General features: G+C 42.1%; 4 protein-coding genes and 1 long non-coding RNA gene across 9 annotated transcripts; 2 read left to right on the plus strand and 3 right to left on the minus strand.

Annotated features, from left to right (window-relative positions):
• Window positions 1-5164: 5164 nt before the first annotated feature.
• LOC6735226 (protein windbeutel) lies at window positions 5165-6507 on the plus strand. Its single transcript, XM_002082163.4, has 2 exons — window positions 5165-5652; window positions 5857-6507. The coding sequence occupies exons 1-2, from the start codon at window positions 5377-5379 to the stop codon at window positions 6352-6354; spliced, it is 774 nt and encodes a 257-aa protein (XP_002082199.1). The 5' UTR covers window positions 5165-5376; the 3' UTR covers window positions 6355-6507.
• Window positions 6508-6586: 79 nt separating this feature from the next.
• LOC6735227 lies at window positions 6587-7279 on the minus strand. The gene is made up of 3 exons (XM_002082164.4): window positions 7193-7279; window positions 6817-7131; window positions 6587-6756 (listed from the first exon to the last, which is right to left on the minus strand). Exons 1-3 carry the CDS (start codon window positions 7250-7252, stop codon window positions 6610-6612), a joined length of 522 nt encoding a protein of 173 aa, XP_002082200.1. The 5' UTR covers window positions 7253-7279; the 3' UTR covers window positions 6587-6609.
• An 846-nt stretch (window positions 7280-8125) lies between these two features.
• LOC6735228 lies at window positions 8126-8836 on the minus strand. Of its 2 annotated transcripts, none has more exons than XM_016181583.2 (3): window positions 8699-8836; window positions 8329-8646; window positions 8126-8272 (listed from the first exon to the last, which is right to left on the minus strand). In XM_016181583.2, exons 1-3 carry the CDS (start codon window positions 8756-8758, stop codon window positions 8126-8128), a joined length of 525 nt encoding a protein of 174 aa, XP_016028553.1. In that variant the 5' UTR covers window positions 8759-8836. The 2 variants fall into 2 exon arrangements, with proteins under 2 accessions (XP_016028553.1, XP_002082201.1); XM_002082165.3 differs by having other exon boundaries at window positions 8332-8646; window positions 8693-8836.
• Window positions 8837-14558: 5722 nt separating this feature from the next.
• On the minus strand, window positions 14559-15637 carry LOC27208068. Of its 4 annotated transcripts, none has more exons than XR_001600688.3 (3): window positions 15496-15637; window positions 14971-15447; window positions 14559-14908 (listed from the first exon to the last, which is right to left on the minus strand). It is a non-coding gene; the product is annotated as an uncharacterized LOC27208068 (long non-coding RNA). The 4 variants fall into 4 exon arrangements; XR_001600685.3 differs by having other exon boundaries at window positions 14560-14908; window positions 14971-15441; XR_006541571.1 differs by having other exon boundaries at window positions 14560-14908; window positions 14971-15148; window positions 15496-15630.
• LOC6735229 (nucleolar protein dao-5) lies at window positions 15528-17909 on the plus strand. The gene is made up of 2 exons (XM_002082166.4): window positions 15528-15717; window positions 15772-17909. The coding sequence occupies exons 1-2, from the start codon at window positions 15715-15717 to the stop codon at window positions 17788-17790; spliced, it is 2022 nt and encodes a 673-aa protein (XP_002082202.1). The 5' UTR covers window positions 15528-15714; the 3' UTR covers window positions 17791-17909.
• The last annotated feature ends 3364 nt before the right edge of the window (window positions 17910-21273 follow it).

Genomic DNA, 21273 nt, shown 5'->3' on the forward strand with positions numbered 1-21273 from the left:
TTTTCTCAAATTTGCAATAAAAATAAATTATATTATAAATATATATAAATAAAAGGCTTTGTTTCATGTTAAATGCTTTATTTTGATCAACAGTGAAATCTGATTCGTTGGTATTTCTAAGTCGAGTTAAGATCACTGATTTTTTTGCTGCCATTTTTTGTATGCAATTTTTAATTCGCAGCCACAACAACATGCAAAAAAATGTCAGCTCGCTGTTGAAATAGAAAAGAAATCGTGTCGAAGGCAGAGTTTGGAAAAGGAAGAGGACGTTTGGTGGGCATAGGGGTGCAGCATTTCAGGTGCAGCGTAAAAAGCCGTAATTAAAGTAGAGCGTACAAGGTGACTGACTAATGCATTGATTCATAGTTTAGATATAAAACGCGCTCCGCCGATAAAATGCCAACCCGAAAGGCGTTCACATGCTGAAAATCATGCGGTCAATCCGTACGTCATTCAGTCAATCCGTCAGTCAGTTCACCTGGGGTTGCCAGGAATTTGCACCTGCATGTCTATGTCCCTGTTACAAGCATATATCCACCCCAAAGGACACGATAACCGCATTGGGCTCAGTCGGCTCATGCATTTTTTACATCGCGCCGTTTGAAAATCCTCTTGCGAAAATTTCGTTCAACGTTCGCGGCTTTTCCTGCACTCAAAAAAAAATATATTCCTTTCGAATTTATTACATGTAGCGAAATACTTAATGAAAATGTATTAGCAGAGTTTTATTTGAAGTGTAGTTTTGACGAGCCCACTGCATATTGCATGTTGTTGTGGTCACTCGGAAAAGTTGTGGCAAATTATTGCATCAACTTTGCCCCGCTGCTTTTAGTTTTTGTTGTTCTTCGCCGCAGCTACAAAGTAATGGAATATCTGAGTACGGTCAGCACATTAACCCTCCGATGCATCGATCCGTACCCTAATAATCCCCAGCTGACATCCGCATCGAAATCAGTGCAAAAAATCAACTGCATGCCCTGCAATTTCAGGTATTTGCGACGCGACGTCGCCAATTAGATTTGATGACCATATGCGCTCCGAATGCTCAAATGTTATAAAACAAAAGTCCAGGGGGGCGTTATCCTGCAAAGCGAAAAAGAATGTTAGGAAATGTCATGCGAATTGTGCGACTTGGTGCAGCCCCCAAAGGCGGTGGCAATCCAATTCTGCCACATGAAACTGCAATTTGCATGTCTGTCTGCTCGTGTCCTCGGCTCCTGACCAACCCATCGCCCACCCACTCGGTTAAGTAATTGACCCCTCCAACCCGCGCGGAAAATGGCCAAGCAACAAGTTGAGGTGATTATTGGGAATATTCGCCAGGGCGGTCGCTTTGTGTAAGTGCAGTTTACCCCTTTACCTTTGACTGTTCTGCATTTGTTTGTAAACAAATGCCCTAACCCCGGATAGAGTGGCTGCAATGTGGCATCGCATTGGAAGTCCTTTTGCTCGGAGCGGTAACCACGCATGCGCCATTCGAATTTCCCGCCACAACTGTTATACATTAGTTTCCCCTGAGGAAAGTCCTGAGGGAAATGGCCAGCGAATGGATGCACTAGAGCAATAGCAGAATGATCCTTATTCAAGTGACCATATCCTGAGGTTTAAAGGAAAACGGAAAGTCTGCTGCTCAAGCTAAGAAAATGTTGAAAAACGATAAATTTATCTTAGATTTATCTTATAATTAGTTCATTGAAGATCGTAGCGTCATATCATAGTAAGCTGGGAATCCTGTTCAAATGTGTTTTAAGTGGATAGTGGAAGGTATTAGCCAAGAAAAAAAGTACAGTTCCTCCTTGCGACCCAATTAAGCACCCAAAATGACCAATACAACCAACTCGCACCACTTAAGACACATTCATTTTTGGCTAATTAATAGGCCGTATGCTAATGGAATTTTCCCCACGATAAGGCAACCAGTCAATCGCTCAAGAAATTACCATTAGGCCCATTGTCACTGGAATATGTTGAATGAAGGCAAACGAATTTTGTTTGATTTGGACCGCGGTTTCTTGGATAAATATTGAAAAGGCATAATTAGCGCAGAACACATAATAATGCACTCGAGTGATTAATTAGCCAAGGCAACTCATACCCGCTTCGTGGAAAATCATTGACCATTTAAGCGCTTTTCAGCCACTAACGATTTGCTCTCAAATTCCCAGCACGCAGTTGGCATAAAAGTCGAAAAAAAAAGAAATTTGCAATCAAATTGGAAGACCGCAGCGAATAAAAGCACCCGGCTAACTGACCAATTCGGTTTATTGGGTGCACAAATATTGAAAAGAAATTTGCGCTAAACGCCTCAAATTGCCAGGCCTGATAGCCACACACGTATCGAAATGGCAATAAATGCAAATGAAAAGCTATAAACACGATATCCAGGCCTACGTCTGTCCACCCTTAACCCATAACCCTTAACCCTCTCTCTCTCTTTATCGAAAGCAAGGGTTATGGTTATGAACACCCGATGTGTGGGTTAACCAAAAGGCATTTTCAATAAATACCAATTATGATGAGCACAGCCTATTGACCATTTAGCCGGGTCATTCGACTTTGGCAGTTTCGATTTGGGCATGCGAATTATTGTCGAAGTTATTTTTCCATGTTTTCGTTTTTGGGGGGTGGAACATATGGCCTTTTTTCAGGTGGGTCATTCCATGGCCCATTTATGGAATTATGCCATGGCATAAAAATTTGATGAGCTTCAACTTCACAAGTGCCTGGATCCCAAATGAAAAGTTTACAATAAACGAGACCGGGGAATTTCCATGATTCGAAATCGCGTGGGTTCTTACGCAAGTTGGGAACTCGCAGCCCCATCCCCTCCCCCTCAACAAACTCCATCTATTTTCTATCCAAATTGTCAGTTGGCCAGTTGGCTCCAACATTGCATGTCTTGGCATACGTGGGCCATGAAAAATTCATGGCCCGCCTTCAATGTACTGCCACATAATTAGACTGTGGGGCTGCCAAAAAATAAAGGTTGTCCTGAAAGCGGGATTGTTAATAGATACCCTGCGGAAAATGAGTTTCGGAAATTACTTGCAAGGACACTTAACTCTGAAAAAGAGCAAAACTTTCATAGGAGTCTAAAAAATATTTTAATAATTTTTTCAAGGAGTTCAGCTTATTGTTACATATTTAATTCTATAAAAAACATACATATATAATATAAAGTTTTAAATTAAAATGTATACTAACATACAATACGAAGGACTATAATTGATGTAATTACTATCAAATGATCACATGGCCAAATATACCCCTTACAGATCTCACTACACGGTATCCAAATGGAGCACCTGCCCTGCTGTAGGCGATTAGCTTTGTCTATTGGCCGTTGCTCCAAAACCCAATAGATGTGGTCTATAAAAAACAATGCCGCAATCGTTTGATTTCCGCGCCAAGATTGCAGCCGTTCCAGGTCCTGAAATTTGCGCGCTTATCACTTTAATGTCGATTGGTCAGGGCCAACCCCTCAGTGGGCCAAAGGGGGTCGTTTCGCATAAAGGTCATTGTGTTATTAGTGCCGCTGCACTCAAACTTACGAAAAAGTAGCACCATTTATATTATTAATGCCGCATATGGGGTATCCCGAGTTGGAGGACTCTTGAAGGTTCTTCGCTGGGTAATTCCCATAATTTGTCTAAATATAATCTAGATTTTTATTTTTAAAACCGAAGAAGGATTTACTTGACGTCCAGTGGCAAAGTGTTCAATATAAAATGCCCGTCACGGCAACTAATTGAAGGCTATGTTGGAGTATGCCCGGCAAGTTTTCCATGTTGTTTTGAAGGCCTTTCGACTGGGGTGTACTTAGCAAATTGCTTGTCCTTTGTTGCATAATAAATGGAGTGCAAACACAAGTGCGCCATGAACCGAATACACACCGAACTTGGACTCCATTTTTTTGCGCGGCCAGCAAAGAGGTCAGCATTACAAATAGAGCACCTCCCAACCATCCATCCAATCCGGTAATTTCGGGCCTTTGTGCGATTGACACACGCATGTCAGGCCCCATTACTGGATCTCCATCAGGCATTACCTCCGGCCCCGCTTCGCCAGTTAATTCCTTCGGAAATTGCGCATTGCCGTTTGGATTTTCCTTGCACCTGACGCACCAATCGAACGCCCAACCACCCATACACCCATTTACCACCACCCCCCACACACAAAAGACACACGCCCATCCATCAGAAAAGATAATTTACCGGTCGGCCATATCGATCGTGTGAAGCTCGCAACGCTTTTCCGTACCTCCTTCCCGAATTGCGTGCCGTGATGTTCAATTTTCCGTAGAGTGGACAAACGAAACCGCAAATGGAAAAACTAAACCAACTATTTTGGCCGCCAAAGGAGGCGGGGCATTTGGCCATCGGCGGTCTTTTGGGTTTGAGGTGACCAACATGTGTGCCGCATACATGAATTATTAATTGACAATTGCCGAAAATGTCCATTAAGCAGGACAAAGGGGAAGGAGCACGGAATTGGGGGTGGGATCTGGTGTCGGGAAAATTTCAATTCCAGGCTAATGAAAATTATGGCAAACTAACCCCGTTTTTCCATCCACTGGCAGGTGTTTCCATTTTCCTTGGCAAACTACTAACGAGTCGATCAGCTATTATGTCAATTCACTGTATCTACAGATACTTTGTAAAGTTAAGTTACTATAACTTATAAATAAGAAATCTTGTGATTGAAAGGAAATGAAAGGAAATTTATTTATATACATTTAAAGGGTATCCACAATTCGAAAGACCCGAAAACACTCATGTACAGTTGCAAATTACCACTTCCTGTAGACTTCGCTTGCACTGTCAGTTTTGTGAACATGGCTAATTGCCCTGGTTTAATGTGGCACGCTCTATTGGCCAACTGATCGTTTTTGGCCGAAATACGTTTTCTATCAGCTTGGCATCAATGCCCATTCCCCTGCTATTGGGATGACAATTATTTCTACGTTTAAAAGCGACAGTCAAAAACGAGGCACCCGCATAAGGTACCAGGCATTATATAATAAATCTCCCTACGAGTGTTACAATAGACCCACAGCCAAAACAGCTGAACTAACACACAAGAGTTGGTCAACGAAATAGCCGGTTTTGAGTGAGAGAGCGGCTTCTTTTCACTGACGTGTCATTCAACTCGATCGAGAAATTGTGGAGACGAGAACGTCAGAGCATTTCATAGCATTTCAGACTTCCAGAGAGTCCAGAACTGAGTGAGTTGGCCAAAGCAGCCAAACAATTTCAGCTGAGCGAAGCGTAAACTGGCCCAGAACTCGAACTCGAATACAACTTCACCGCTCTTCTCGTGCTCGTCGAACGGCAAGAGTAGGGTCAAGTTCAGAAGTCTCTGGTTTTTGCCACGAAGATGATGCATATTTTGGTGACTCTGCTCCTGGTCGCTTGCCACTCGATACCCACCACCTGGGCCGTCACCTGCACGGGCTGCGTGGATCTGGATGAGCTGAGTTTCCAGAAGACGGTGGAGCGATTTCCCTATTCCATAGTGAAATTCGATATCGCATATCCGTATGGGGAAAAGCATGAGGCCTTCACCGCCTTCTCCAAATCTGCCCACAAGGCAACTAAAGATCTGCTGATAGCCACCGTGGGTGTCAAGGACTATGGAGAACTGGAGAACAAGGTGAGTTTTTTTTATGGATTACCTAGGATTTAGATATGTAGTAATGATTGGAAAAAAAAATTTGTCCAACTCTGTTCATTTGGAATCCTGTGTTTCAGCCGTAAGCTTGGATGACCCTCTAAAAACTCTGTCGTACTTAAAATATTTAAAAGCACTTTAAATTTGATTTATTTATTATTTCAACTTTGTTATGCCAATTTCCAGGCCCTGGGCGACCGCTACAAAGTCGACGACAAGAACTTCCCGAGTATCTTCCTGTTCAAGGGCAACGCCGATGAGTACGTCCAGCTTCCTAGCCACGTCGATGTAACGCTGGACAATCTGAAGGCTTTTGTCAGTGCCAACACACCTCTGTACATCGGTCGTGATGGCTGCATCAAGGAGTTCAACGAAGTGCTCAAGAACTATGCCAATATCCCCGATGCAGAGCAACTGAAGCTTATCGAGGAGCTGCAGGCTAAGCAGGAGCAGCTGACCGATCCCGAGCAGCAGCAGAACGCCAGGGCCTATCTGATCTACATGCGGAAGATCCACGAGGTGGGCTACGATTTCCTGGAGGAGGAGACCAAGCGACTCCTGCGCCTCAAGGCCGGCAAGGTCACCGAGGCCAAGAAGGAGGAGCTGCTAAGGAAACTGAACATCCTGGAAGTCTTTAGGGTTCACAAGGTCACCAAGACAGCGCCGGAAAAGGAGGAACTGTGAACTTCTCAAACAGATATTTGTTAGATCTTTAAACAAAATTATGAATACTTTATGATATTTATAAATGTCGGATCTCGACAGAAACACGTGAATGTACAATTTATACGAATTATAAGTCTATCATCCAAATAAAGACAGTTTTTTATGTTGAAATGCCTTGTAGTAATTAAATCGAACTATTTTATTTTCACTTCTCATTGCCAGTTAATAAGTCAGTAAAACATAAATAGCTAACATTAGTTCATAAGCTTCCATTTATATGTCCTCTGTTATATGTACATAAACATTTACGTAGCACTGCGTTTTACCATTAAATATAAAATCTAGGCATGCTAAATAATCTCCTCCGGGAAATGGAAGGGGTATCGAAATGCGATGAAAATCGCTAAGTACCTGTAGACCCTGTAAATCAAACAAAAAGGATATAGAATTGTACATTATTTCGTTTAAATACCTTACCACATACGGGCAAGAATGGTTGACGTTGGATGCTTCCTTTATCATATTATAAATTATTTTAATGACGGGGTTATTTGGTTTTCGCAAAAATTGGCAGGCATCGAAGGTGACATCGAAAAGAAAAGGCTTGTAACCATTGGCCCTCTTCAGCACCTTGAATCGGACGGATAAGCTATTGACTGGCTGCAAGAAGGTTGCATTTATGTTCAAACTTGTCTTGTTCCTGGAATAGGCCTTCAAGCGACAGTAATGGAAAACGGTCCACGATTTGTCATATGATTCACAAACAACATTTGTCATTTTAACCGAAGCCGAATCCTAAAGAAGTGGTATACTTTCTACATTTTTTTTTTAAATAATATCGAGCAATTAATCTTACGCTGCAAATCAAAAAAACTCCAGCCCCAAAAACTCCCAGAATGATCAATTTGGCCAACATGTCCGACAAACACAAAAACCAATTTAAGACTGTGATATAAACTACAAACTAGGTAATGGTAGTTAAATACATAATTAAGATATACTATTCATAAATATGTTTACATCTGTAATTACACAAAATTGATATGTTAGGCAGCACTATCTGTACAAAACAATTCAGCGTTTTTAGGTATACTATTTAAAATAGAAACATAATATAGTAATGCTTAAAAACAAAAAAAGTTATGTTTTAAACAAGAAATGACTGGCTTTGAAATAATCGATTTGCTTGATTGATTAATTTTGCTGTCTTCTGATTTGATCTGAGCGATATATTGTGGGCAGTCTTGTACTGAAGAGGTTATTAAAATTCAATTTCAGTGATGGTAGCACGACATCTGATGTACTTTTTAATTATACAAAATTGATTTGATGTAGAACAATCATTTCGGTGGCTAGTTTTGCGTTTGTTCGAATGAATATGCTAACTTCTCTATTTTAGAAATAAATAAATGTAAACTGCCTAAAACCGAAAGTATATATTAGTAGTAAATGTAGGCAGATACTAATGAAGTTGTATATTAAGAAAAACGTTTGCAAAAGCTTGGGGAAATATGACTTAATGATGCATGGTTGACAGACATAAGTGCGGTTAACTAATAGCACGTTACTATCGATTGTTTTTGTAGGTAATAAATTGTAATTGTATTTTCGTTGAGGGTCATATTTGCGAAAGTTGGTAGCTATGTCTGAGCTAACTATCGAATTTTTTTAAAGAATTTTATTTTCAAAATATCTAAATCAAATAATTATGATTTTCTAAAACTATTTATTAGTTTTAATAAGTTTTTAATAAGTCATTTAAGAACAATAATTTTATAGAAACTTGTGGTCAAAAATCCTCCACAAAAGTAAAATAAATATTCACGTGAAACTGCTTCTTAGCATCGAAGATGAAATCTAGCAACACTCCATAGTCTCCTGTAGGCAATGGTACTGGAAAAACAGCGGTGTGATAATCGCTAACCACCTGCAAGCCCTACAAATTTAAGGTTTAAAATTCGCTGATGACAAAGTTGTATTAACCAAACTCACCACATAAGGACATGTATGATTTAGTGTAGAATAATCCTTTATAAAGCTATAAAACATTTTTATAACGGGATTATGTCGTTTTCGCAAAAAAAGGCAGGCGTCGATTGTGATATCGAAGAGAAATGGCTTATAGCCACTTAATCTTTTCACCATCTTTAATCTGAGGGATTCATTATTCGTTGGATGCAGAAATGTTGCATTTATGTTCATGCTGGTCTTGTTACGCGAGTAAGCCTTTAGCCGGCAATAATGAAAAACTGCCCATGATTTGTTTTTTGATTCACAAACCACATTTGTCAGCTTGACATAGGGTGCCTCCTGAAAACAGATTATTTAGTTTCACTTTAAAAATTAAATTTCTCACACTTACACTGATCATGAGGAACAGAGCTGCTAAAAATAGTCCAGGAAGGATAACGTTAGGATTCATTGATGATATATGTATTCATTTGGGCAACACTGTGAGACTGGAAAAACATAATACCTGTTCTTCGCTTTTGTGATCAAATATAACAGCTATTGAAAATTTAATATCACGTTAGATTGAATCGCGATAAATAAATATTATAGTTTTTTTTCACTTTTTGAGTTTAGCAAATTGTTTTTATTATAAATCGATTTATGCATATGTTTTTTTCAGTTCTCTCTACACGTAATTGAATTTTTTGTTCATTAAAATTAGAGAGTCATTAAATATTTGTGTATATTCCCAATAGTTTACATATATACAAAGCCCATTTGCGAACTGTGACATTGTTCACATAAATATTCTTCTTTGGCAGTCGCTTTTCGATTTACTGTTTGAGCATGAACTTGGTTCATTCCCCATTTGCAAAAATAATAAGTTACAAAACATGTCATTTATCATGCTAACAAAGTGTGTCTACTCAGAAGACGCTTTTGTTTTGCATTGACTTTGTAACAGGCATAAAATTAGAAAAACCACTTACGGCTATATTCAAAAAAACGTAGTCAATACACTTGACAATCAAAGGAATGCGCTAATTATTCTTAAACATACTATAAGTGTGTCATTATTGCACAAAAAAAATGTTACCATATTTTATTCTTTGAATTTCTTCTATTTAGTGTATCAATAAAAATCTTTTTTAATTATATCTGCATCTTCTTGTTTAGAAATAAGCATGCTTTATACCATTCCATAAAATAGCTATAAAATCGCTAGAATTTTTATTTGACGGTTTTTAGAAGTAAGCTAAAAAGTATGCAACACAATTGGTCAGCCGAAAGCATCTGCGAGTGCAGTGCCAAAAAGTGTAGCATACTTATGAGATCAACTGCAGTCCAGCGATCTTTTCAGTATATCCCCACAAAGCTTCGAAGAAGGGGAAGTGCCCCAACCCCAAGAAAACCGGTCGAGTGTTATACACTTAATGCACTGCGATGAGATGGCGAGTGCAGGCTGTCTCACTCACACGATCGTGTCAAGGCGAATACGAATATTTATGGCATGCTGGCTTTTTTTCTTCTTTATAAATATGGCTGCGTTGGCCGTGCAGTTTTCTCGAATGCTCGATGGTTTTGGGGTCTGGGGGGAAGGAGGAAGGGGGCGAATCAGGGGGTGGCGCTCTGCTGCGCGTGTGTTAGTGCGTGTGTCCGTATCTGTGCTTGTATCTGTAGCCGTTTGTGCGTTTGTGTTGGCGTTGTTATCGCTCATTTTCACTTTAATGTAATTTTTTGTGTGTGCACTCTTTGGAGTTTGCTCTTTTGTGCACACGCTGAGTTGGGGCAGCCATATTTATTTCTGTTCGGAATCAAAACACTTCAAAAAATATGAAGGTGCTAAATATTAACTGCAGAGAAAATATATCTACAAATTGGAAATATATTTTATATACCTAGTTCATATTATTAATTTTCTATATACTCTTTTCTTTTAGTTTTCGGATAATTTAAATAATTCCCCATATAAAATACATTTTAAATAATTCCTAACAAATAAATTATTATTGGAAAAAAATTCTTTCTTTGATATTTCCGCAAAGTTCAGGAATTTGAAGACCCGAGCAGATATAGAATGTTACTGAATACATCAAAGTCAGTGATTTTTTTCTCTCAGTGCAGCAATAAACGCACTAAAAAGATGCGTGCTGTTGTTGTTTTCTGTACGCGAAAGTCAATGAACTTTTTCGGTGCTGTCTACGCATTTTTCCGGGCTCCGCTTGTTTGCGATAACTATTTGGGTGCACTTTGTTGTGTATTTTGTACTTTTTGTACGGATACAGATACACATGCGCCCAGGGGGAGCCAAACTGAACTGTATTTACTTGGGAGGGGATGTGATTTTTTTATCGCTGGCACTGCACAAAAAATCACAATGAGCACCCGCTTTTGGCAATTGTCTGGCCTTTCGTCGATCGGCAAGCAACCTTTGACCCGCAGCTCTGCCAATTGGCAAGTAAAAAGCGGAAAACTCAATTGGAAAATCAGCATTCTGCTGGTGCTGGCGAAAAGCAAAAAAAAAAAAAAACTATTTTCACACACTCGCAACCGCAGATTAAACTCGGATTTATGTGTGAGAAGGGAAAAGTGATGCAAATATTTGGTTTTCCACGCAAGTGCATACATCTTAGGAGATCAATCAATCGGCAAACCCTTTCTCTGGCCTGGGAAATCAAGAAAATCACCCACGCAGAAATCGAAACCCATACCTTAAACCCCATCCCCGTGATATTCCCCTTCCCCCGCGCGGCTGATTATCCATTCACCCCATTTTATGCACCTGGCAAGTGCGCAGTTGTTCTGCTCAAGGAGTGCGTAAAATGTGCAGACAGGACAATCAGGAGCAGCAATCTGGAGCATTGGAAAATTGAGAAATTTATTGTCGCCGGCTAGACCGAAAAGTCATCATCAAGCGCAATGTTACAGGTTTCGGGTCCAGCCAAATGATCTCCATCCCATCCCATCCCATTCCATGCCATATCATCTCCAACTCCATCTTGGCCATCCGGGGACTACCTGCTGGGAGATTTACGTTTATGCATTTCATTTTGTCGTTTTGTTCAGTCGTTTTTCGATCGTTTTTTTTGGCCATAAAACAGGTTCGGGCCAGACTCTTACTTTATCAGCCGCTGCAGATCGCTGCACATTTTAAATGTGCATCCCAATCCCGACTTTTATTCCCTTTTTTCTCGATTCCAATCCAATCCCAGTCCCATTTCCATTTTCAATCGCTGTCTTCTTACGTCCGCGATTCAACACGCCTACAAGTTGTCAACCCATAAAGAATCAAGAATGCACTGAAAATAGTTTATGCATTAATGTGGATAGAAAATATATATATAAAATATATATATTAAATAGTTGAGCTATAAATATATAAACAGTATCCTTGAAGAACTTAAGCTCGAAACCCTTTCGATGTCGGTTTATTTAAGTATGATTCGATTTTTCAGGCTTTTTTGCAGAAGGCAAAGCCTACATTGTTATTCGCAGTGTATGAAATCAATCGAAGGAGCTGGGGGGCTTGGGATCGCGGCGAGGTCATGCCTGAAACTTATAGTTATACTCGCACTCGGCAAATGCACAAAGTGTGTAATCCCCGACCCCAGCGATATGAAATCTGGTCGGTCGGGAGTGACTTTTGGCCGATGTGATATGTGATGCTGCTGGGCCAAGAAACCCATTTTCACGACTCTCGGCCAACTGTGATGATCGTTTTTTGTTGTTTGCTGTGGGTTTTTTGCGGCCAGTTCCCTTGGTGGTGGTGGTGGTGGTAGTAGTGGGGCCAAAAACCTGCACAGGTAGTCTGGCTAACAGCTCTAAACCCGATTTTCCTCATCGCATAATGCGTTTTTCGGACTCGGACACGGGCTTTGAGAAAAATGTTTCATTTTTAGGGTTTTTGCTTTCCTCCAGCCTTCTTTGATTGCAGTTTGGGGCAGCTTCTCATGGCTTAATTGGTTGAAAAGAAGGGGGCGGGGCAGCGTCTTGGTCGATTGGCGTTTTGGGCCGTCAGCGTCATCGGCCATTGCACCGAATGCAGATGCGTTTTCTGGTGCCTCAAAGTCAATGACTCTTGAGGCATTTTCCGTGGGCAACCAAAAGAAACGCTTGACAGATTTACACACCAATGCATATTGCGCACAGATACAAATTTGTACACTCAATTATTTAAATTTTATTAAATGGGCTTCAAAATGATTTGAAGCAGTTTCCTGTAAAGTTTAGTGAAACAAGATTGTACAACTTAATGTGGGTGTCTGTTTAAAGAGCTTTAATATTAAATATCCAATTCAATCCAATCCAATCCAATCCAATATCCAATCATTGAATTCTATAGGATTGCAAAATAAAGGTTTAAATGTTAATATGATGGGGATGGGGATTTGAAACTTGTGTTTTTACTCGCATGCCTGGGAAAACGGCTAAATGCAAACCGCCATAACCGAAAACCTCGCTGATTAAGATTCATGGGTGATCTGATATGACCAGCATGGTCCTTCGAAAAGGTAACCAACCCTTTTTCCCGGCAAGGAGTTGTCCACCGCTGACCCTCATCCGCCGATGGATCATAATTAATGTCGAATAATTGGCGGAAATTTGTTTGCCATTTAATTGTTGGACTTTCACCATTCTACACGCGGCACACTTTCCCCCACCCGTTTGCATTTCCAATTTATTTTCACAATTTCTCAATCAATTCCCTTTTATTGACCAAGATGCGGGCTCAGCCAGCTAAATTGGTGAATTGCAATTGCAACATTTCGTCGTCTTCTGGTTGTTCGACTTTCCCACTTTTCCGGCGGGTCATTGACTCCCCCCTTTCATTTGCTTGCCTGTTTTTCGGGAGCGGCGCGAATAAAATGAGCGAAGGCATAGCTTTTCCGCCATTCCCTTTCCCATTCCCATTCCCAGCGGAAATCCATAAATAGTGCGTGTGTGGGTGCGCCGTTTCTCACCCAGACGTAAAAGAAAGCAGGGGAAAACCAAATGAATCCCAGAAAACCTGCATCTTTTGCGGCGCGATTACCATCGCCGATCGCCATTGTCGTTTGGCCAGGATTCGCGGCGTTCCCACCGAAATGGATTTCCATTGTCAGGCAATATACACTCTTTTTTTATATCAAAATCGAAATCAAGGGAAAAAAGTCAGGGTCGCAACAATAGGGTCCACAAAAGTCAGAAATCGCTTAAGGTTAACACATCGCAAACAATGCCGGATGAATTCGGGGAGCGGGACAAGTGTCGCGACCACGACGAGGGTTAAGAAAATGGAAAACCTGTTTGTATCATCTTGTATCTTGTATCTCCGCTCTGGCCAGCCTGTACCTGGACCTGGACCGGGACCTGCTGTTTCCATGCCGAGCCCTATCCTAATTGAGGGTTGGTTGGGGGGGCATTGAGACTACGAGTTTCCACGCTCTCCACGGATGCTGAGTCAGCGGCAATTGCTAAAAAAATAAATATAAAATGGGATGGGAAGGGAAGGGAAGAGAGAATGGTGAATCGCCGAGGGATCGGAATCGGATTCGTCGGGATCCTGAGAGCTGCAAGATCGCGTAAGCACCGGGCATCGAACAATTAACAACTGCAGGTCTGCAGGTGCCGAAGACAAACAGCAAAAGTCACATACTCCAAAACACAGGCCGGTGCACAATGGCCACAGAAAGTCAGTAAGAAAACATTAGCCAAGGGCAGGGGGGCGAAGAGGAAAACGGAGGAAAACCAAGGAAAATGCCAGCCGAAGGGGGCGGGGGAAAAGGTCCCAGGGAAAACACGCACACACAAAAGAGGATAACTCGGCGACGGGACATGCGAGTGCACATTTTCGTCTATAAAATTTATTCGCATTAATCGCCGTCAGAGATAAAATTAACGAAAGAATGGCCAAGGACGTGGACGTTTGTCGGGGTGAGAGGGCTCAGGGGTCAGGGGTCGGGGATCGGAGCTGGGACTCAGCGTCCCGGGATGATAACGCAATATTGACACCTTGGCCAGGGCAGGTAGAACCTGCGATAGCCGGCATCCTGCGTCTCCAGCGATTCCGTGAGTGGTCCTTTCTGTGAGTGCCACTGCCTAAAGAGCAACAAATTTGCAGCACGAAAAGTCAAGGGACGATAATCGCAGGACTGTACTGCGAACACTGTGCAACAGAGATGATAGTATGTATGATAGTTACGAATATTATATAAATATCCATTGCTGTATCCCGATATCACATTCGACTTTATTTAAATTAGTTACACAATATACAATTTTTAATTAAGGGCTAAAATAAAAAAATCCACATATTTATATATATAATTTTGCACTAATAACTAATCCTCCATATTTAAGTTCATAGGTTGGCTTGCTCCTTGTTAATTTGCATTATCGATTGGGATTACAGTGATGACCTCCATTTTGTACGATTTTTCCTCCGGAGTGTGTCTATTTCCGTAGTGGGCCTGTCCCACCGCGGTGGTTCGCAGATGGAAGCGAAGTCCTGTCCTCCAGTGGGTGGCTGGTTGGGTGGGTGGTTTGGCTGGTTGGGTGGCTCGAATGCTAGACAAGCAGCACCGCAAAGTGGAATGAAGCGTATGCGTGTGTAATTAAGTGCGCAAAAAGACGCAGGAGGCTGTCGAGGTGGGCGGCGGTGAGGGGCGTGGCCGTATATCTGTATTTATGGGACACACTTACATATGTATGCAAATAGGAAAAGCGTGTTGTTGTTGCTGTACTCCTTGAAGGTTGTCGGTGGTGGATGTGCCGGTGGGTGGTGGGGTGATAAAAATGTTGATGTAAATTGCAAAAAGCAGTTTTTATGTCGCATTGCCACATTTTCCAACTGGAAGGTGGGGTACAAAAACCTGAAAGCCTGTGAAGTGGTGCAAAATATTATAAATATTCAGTGGATGGGGCCTGTGGGTTGGTATGGGTGGTTGGATGTTTGCCTCCATTCCCTTTGATGTGCCCATTGTTTGCTTTAGTTTCGGTGTCTACTAATGATACGGTTTCTGATCAACCAGCCTATAATTGGTGCACTGCTGCTTATGGAGGGTTTAAGAATAGGCTGGATTTTAAAATTAACGAATGTTCCAATAGTGACTTTCACTTTTGCAAAATCCTAAGGGTTGCCGCCTATTTAAATGCAATGTCTTGAATCCCTGACTAAAACTTTCGATAGTAATTACTAAATGGCAGTAGGCTGTGCGATTACCTTACTTGTAAACTGAGCGGTGATACGTTTTTTCCTTCACAAAAATTTGTTCATCTAAGTGGACGGACGAACAGCAAAAGTGTTTCCCGATTTGTAGTCAAATTCGAGTTTATAATTTTGTAAAATTGAAAGAGACAAGTTTTCAAAAATCGAAACATTTGAACAACCAGTGAATAACTGCCCCAAACGTATACTAAATTACATAAAAAAAAAAAAACCGTAGAATGGTGAGTTCGTAAGCTAGTCACTGCGGAAATTTTTACAAGTCATTCTATTGCCAGGCAAACTCCAAACCGCTTTCCATAAAACTAAAACTTCCAAATCGTGTCCAACCCGAGTATATACCGCATTTCGGAAAGGCGGGTTGTTATACCAATAAGTTGCATTACTTCAAGAAGCATTTTCTCGACGAGGCTCGCAAGAAGAAGTATGCGTTGGACTTCTTGGAGCCCGTGGACACTGATGCTTTGAAGGTGCCCACATACTACTCGGTTATCAATCGCCCCATGGATATCGGTACCATACTGAAAAGAGTGCAGAACAACTACTATAAATCTGTCAATGATGCGATTGCCGATTTCAAGCTAATTATTAGCAATTGCTTTCAATTCAATCGACCGGGCGATGTCGTTCACCGCAAGGGCCAGATGCTGGAGAAGTTCTTTCAAAAGAAACTCCGAGGTTTGCCGTCTGGTCCAGAGGTGCCCTGCAACAGGGATCCCATGGCGGTGGGCAGGCCTAGGACCAATGGTCCTAGTGCCGCGCAGATCGAACTCAAGTGCCGGGAGATATTGCAGAAGTTGCAGAGCTATACCAATCAGACGGATGCCATGACGCGCAATTTCTTCAATAACAAGTGGGATTCGTTGCAAAAGAGAGTGGATCGGCAGTACTTCAAATCCGTCCATGATTTTTGCTGTCATGTGGACATCTGCTTTAGAAAGTACCTCGAACCGGCTAAAATCCTCTACGAAGGAGTCTTTAATAAGCCGGCGGTGTGGTGTACTTCCATGAATGGAATGCCCGGCTCTTCGCCGGATTCTGCTTTGAATGCTGCAGATCTAAATGAACTACTGGCTGCCGCCAAGTTAGCCGAAAATCGCTTGATGCAGTGCGTCCAAGAGCATGGTTCCGGGGAACCTCTGAGGGCCAAGAATTTGGTGGAGACTTTCTGTGACACCTTAAAAAAGATGATAAACAAAATGGAGGCAGGTCAACGTAATTCTTCAAAGCCATCATCTAGCAAACGACAGAAATTGATCCCAAAACCGGAAACGGATTTGGTCCAAGGCGAATTTAAGCCAGCTATCGAGTTGTTGAACGGGAATGAAATAGACAACCTCATGGCAGTCAGCATTGAATCCTCAGATGATGAAGCCATCGATACCTCAACGCCTGTCACTGACGCGGAGCGCTGTGCCACACAGAAAATATTTGCCAAACTTCCGACAAACGCCATGAAAGAGATAATTCACATGGTCCAGCAAATCGAAGGATTTTCCTCGGAGAACTGCGGAGATCTAAGCTTCGATGTCAAGGCTTTCGCCGCAGAAACTATGCTCCTGATGAAAAGTGCCGTCACCAAGGCGTCGAGGGCCCATAACAAGCTCAAGCTCAAGGACATGCAGCCTTCGGAAAAGGAAGGACTACAGCGCGCTCTGCAGTCCCAGCTGGTGAACATTACACGGATGCTCAACAAAAACCGACGCCGATGTGGTCCCTTGATCAATTGCAGGAATAAAACCATCAATTCCAATAACGTGGTGCGCAAGAGAACAATTGCTCCGCTATCTGCCAAATTGAAGCCGCCACAGGCCAATGTAATGGCTCCACAATTGGGAGCGGGTGTTGTTGAGAGTCACAATCTGAGCGATTCCAGCGATGAGGACGTCCCACCTCCCATGAAACCGCAGCCTGCTGGTGGCACTCCAATGGGGAATATTCCAAGGAATAATAATCCTCCGCAGAAGCAACCCGTTATATCTCCCAATTTGCCCTTCGTCGTCGAACTCAGCAGCAGCAGCAGCAGCAGCGAGTCGGAAATGGAAACCAAGTCCGGCAGAGCCTCTAGGTCCAGGTCCAGGTCCAGCACCAGCTCCAGCTCCAGCTCTAGCTCTAGCTCTAGTTCTAAATCTAGCTCTAGCTCTAGCTCCGGCTCCAGCTCCAGCTCCAGCGCTGGCTCCGGCTCAAGGGCGGTCTCCCGATCCAGTTCATCTTCGAGCAGCGGCTCCGATTCCGACGATTCCTCCGACGTTGAAGAGGTACCCCTTGTACCCGGAGGACAGATGAGAACAGCCTAATCCTCATAAGACTTCTACGTTTGCATTTTATAATTACCATAATAACCATATTTGTAAAAAAGGGGGTTTGGGTACAAATATACCAAAAATAATATAATAAAACTGTACACACCTATATAACACATTTGTGTATATATATTGTTGGGCAGGAAACAAAAACAATTAATGCGCTTGTAATTAATGAACTCATTATTTCCCAAGAGATTGGAAAATTGCGATCAGAGATCAGTGATTTAGCATCTCCAATCTCTGCTGTCTTTGCAACGATCACGTAGACCAGCAAAATTTTCACGAAAAATTATGCAAATTTCCGAACTTTCTCACGATCGCAGCCAAAAAAGGATAACGATGCTCGCAGTACCTGACACCCAGCAGTCAAATTAGAGCGGAGATCACGCAGATCCTGTATCTCGCGGCGGAAGGAGTTTTCCACAGCCAGGGAAATTTGCATAAGATTTTCACTTGGCGAATATAAGGGAAGGGCGAGGATGCACTCTCATTTGCATAAGGAAACTCGCATTGCGAAACTGCCAAAAGGACTCGGATGCAAACGAAAGTGAAAATGGGTTGGAAAAAGGGAAATGCCACAGAGACAGGGGTTAATTACGGGCACAGTGGACGGCGCCTCGTTCACAGCATGCCGACACGCTCGCACACCTGAGTCCTGCGGCCCGGCCCGAGTCCTTCGTCCTGCGTCCTGCGCGCTGGCAGCAGGGGGTTGAAGAGGGACGGCACTATGGCAATAGCGTCGCAGCTCATTTGCATAAGGTCCACACACGAGATGTGCATGCAATTTACTTGCCCAAAAATTATGTAAATCACTCGTGCAAAAAGGAGACTTTCTCACGCTCCTCGCACAACTCCTTCGGCAATGTCCTGGTCTTGGAGGCATCACGGTCCTGGGTGATCTGGCATTTCGGGGTGCGGTGTTTGGGTTTCTGCACACCGGGCAACAAATCAATTTTGATCGATTTTAATTTGGCCCTCGATTGATTTGGTCATTTGCATATTCGGGCGATCCCTGTTTTCGTCCTGATTATTATGCAAATTCTACACCGAACTTCCTTGACTTAGGACAATAAGAAGTTGATGGACTTCCTTATGGAAGGGTTAGGAATATCCTTTTTGCGAAAGGCTTGATTTATGCGAATTTTCATTATTTGAAATATGGATCTAATCCTACTTCGATGTATTTAATTTTATTTGCCCTTTATGTTAGGATAATTTTTAATGACAGCTTTTTAGTAAGTTTTTTTATGAATAAATACTATTAAAGTCTTAAAGCTCGTACAGGCATAAACATTAAATGTATATTAGATTTAATTAAATTAAAAATTTATATGCCACACTCTTTACTAATTCCATACTTTGTTTTGCAGAATTTTCGCACATGATTCGCTGGCTAAAAACCTCCTCTTTTGACTAAACCACCACCACCCCGCTCGCAACCCCTAAAATGCAGGAAAACTTGCAAAATCGCCACTGCGATTCGCCAAAAACCCAATCGAAGTCATTTTCATGTTTGCAAAAATTGCAGGGGCAGCCAATGCCAATGATTTCCACTCCCATTTGCCAGGAGCAACCACCGGAGGCACAGGGAACGTTTTCCGCTTTCCCCCCTCCGGAAGCAGGATATGAACTTTGATGTTGCCACTGGACTACCAAAGGCGGATCATAAAAAAATCCGCAAAACGAGGGTTGTCTCTCGTAAAGTACTTATCGAAAACACCCCAAAACACCCTCCCTCCGCGGCGCACCAACACGCACGCACACGCACTCACACACACACTCACGCACACACACTTAGTGTGCATTATTAAAAGTGGATTGTGCGTGTGCGAGTGTCTTGTATCTGGCAATTTTGCAGCAACAACAAAACGCGACAAAGGGCCGCATGCAAATTTTTTGTAGCAATCAGCCAGGGGTTGAAAATGAAATGAGCGTACACAAACGAACGAAGTTAGAAAAAAAAAACCGGAAAATAAAGCCAAAGCTGCAGCAGACGTCGTCCAGACGGGGAAACCTTACTATATTATATAAGTATATACATATATAAGTTCATATCACCAACCACCCAGATGGCCCTTCTGCGATTCCCGGCCCGATGTTGTTTATGCTAAAAAGCGTTAAAAATGCGACAGGAGCTTCCACATTTCCTGCAATATTTTCCTGCTCTACTTTGGCTTTTCGCATTGCGGTTTTCACGAGGGTGGCCATTTTCCACCCGAGATAAACTGCCTTGGCAATAGGACATTGTCCCCCACACGAATTGGAAATATTTTCTTTTTTTTTCGAGAGCTTGTTGAGCAGGAAAATCCATTTAAGTCGCAGGCGACTTTGCATTTTAAGCAAATAATCCAAGGATGGTTTTTATATCGATTTTGTTGTTGTTCGGGAAATATGATTAAATGTAAACCAGATTAATTTAACTTACATATTTGAATTTTCTTACTGATAAAATATGTGAATTAATCTAGATAAAACACAGTCAAGGCAAATAGCATTATATAAATATGATTTATTTCAGCAGATGTTTTTTCATTTTATTATTAAGAATATACAATTATTACATGCATAAGTCTGAGTATTTCTAGGTAGCCTACTGATCGATTAGAAACTACTATTTGCCTTTAGTTCATTTTCTTTTAGTGCACGATCTGCAGCCGGGAAATGTGAAAATTCCAGACATTGGGGACCATCCAGACTTTTCTTATCGCACTCGGATCTGCAACTGTCACTTTTCATGTGGAAACACGCGGAGAAACTGGAGATGTAGACAGGGAAAACGTGATGTCTGTAAACAACGAGGACAAACATTCGCTGCTATCATATTTGGCATAAATTACACGCCGTACGCCATTTCCAGCGACCCCTGGAAAGTGCGGGTGTTTTGGGGATGGGAAACGTATCCCTCGGATTCGTTTTCGGTTTTTTATGCGACATAAACAACGCTCAAGATACGAGAAAACAGGAAAATGCAGCGAAAATGAAAATAGATATACGCGCACTCGTCGCGCTTCACACGCGCAGGGATTGTTCTGCTCCTCGGGAAAGGATCCAATTACAAAGGATATCTGGGAACTTTGACTCGAACAAAGCAACATGCATTCGAAAGACCCAAAAACAAAAACGAAAGAAGAAAAAAAAAACGTAAAACCAAACAAAAACTGTTTGAATTTGTCGCATTTCGAGGCCTTTGTTTTCTGAAAGGACAGCGTGTGTCAGTCGCTCGAATCGCTCGAGGCTATCGATCCTGGTTTCACTTTCGTTTGCAGATCCTTTTGCATTGTATTGAATGCTGCTGCCCGATCCTGCCAAGCGTGTGGCAGAGCGAGAGGGCGCATAGCTGACCAGCGTCCTGACTTCTTGACCTCTGCGGGCAAATTAGCCACGCTCAGTAATGAGATACATGCATACCCAGATGAAACTGATGAAAAATTGATAGGGGTCGATGCCTTGCAAATTAATAGGAGCCCTTATATT

Source organism: Drosophila simulans, chromosome 2R, assembly GCF_016746395.2.
Source record: "Drosophila simulans strain w501 chromosome 2R, Prin_Dsim_3.1, whole genome shotgun sequence".
Taxonomy (NCBI): Eukaryota; Metazoa; Arthropoda; class Insecta; order Diptera; family Drosophilidae; genus Drosophila; species Drosophila simulans.

Coding starts and splice junctions, on each gene's coding strand:
- LOC6735226 (XM_002082163.4), top strand. CDS start 5,377: ATGATGCATATTTTGGTGACTCTGCTCCTGGTCGCTTGCCACTCGATA. Junction 5,653..5,856: donor ATGGAGAACTGGAGAACAAG/GTGAGTTTTTTT, acceptor GCCAATTTCCAG/GCCCTGGGCGACCGCTACAA.
- LOC6735227 (XM_002082164.4), bottom strand. CDS start 7,252: ATGTTGGCCAAATTGATCATTCTGGGAGTTTTTGGGGCTGGAGTTTTT. Junction 7,132..7,192: donor GAGTTTTTTTGATTTGCAGC/GTAAGATTAATT, acceptor CCACTTCTTTAG/GATTCGGCTTCGGTTAAAAT. Junction 6,757..6,816: donor TCAACCATTCTTGCCCGTAT/GTGGTAAGGTAT, acceptor TTTGATTTACAG/GGTCTACAGGTACTTAGCGA.
- LOC6735228 (XM_002082165.3), bottom strand. CDS start 8,758: ATGAATCCTAACGTTATCCTTCCTGGACTATTTTTAGCAGCTCTGTTC. Junction 8,647..8,692: donor TCCTCATGATCAGTGTAAGT/GTGAGAAATTTA, acceptor ATCTGTTTTCAG/GAGGCACCCTATGTCAAGCT. Junction 8,273..8,331: donor TAAATCATACATGTCCTTAT/GTGGTGAGTTTG, acceptor TTAAATTTGTAG/GGCTTGCAGGTGGTTAGCGA.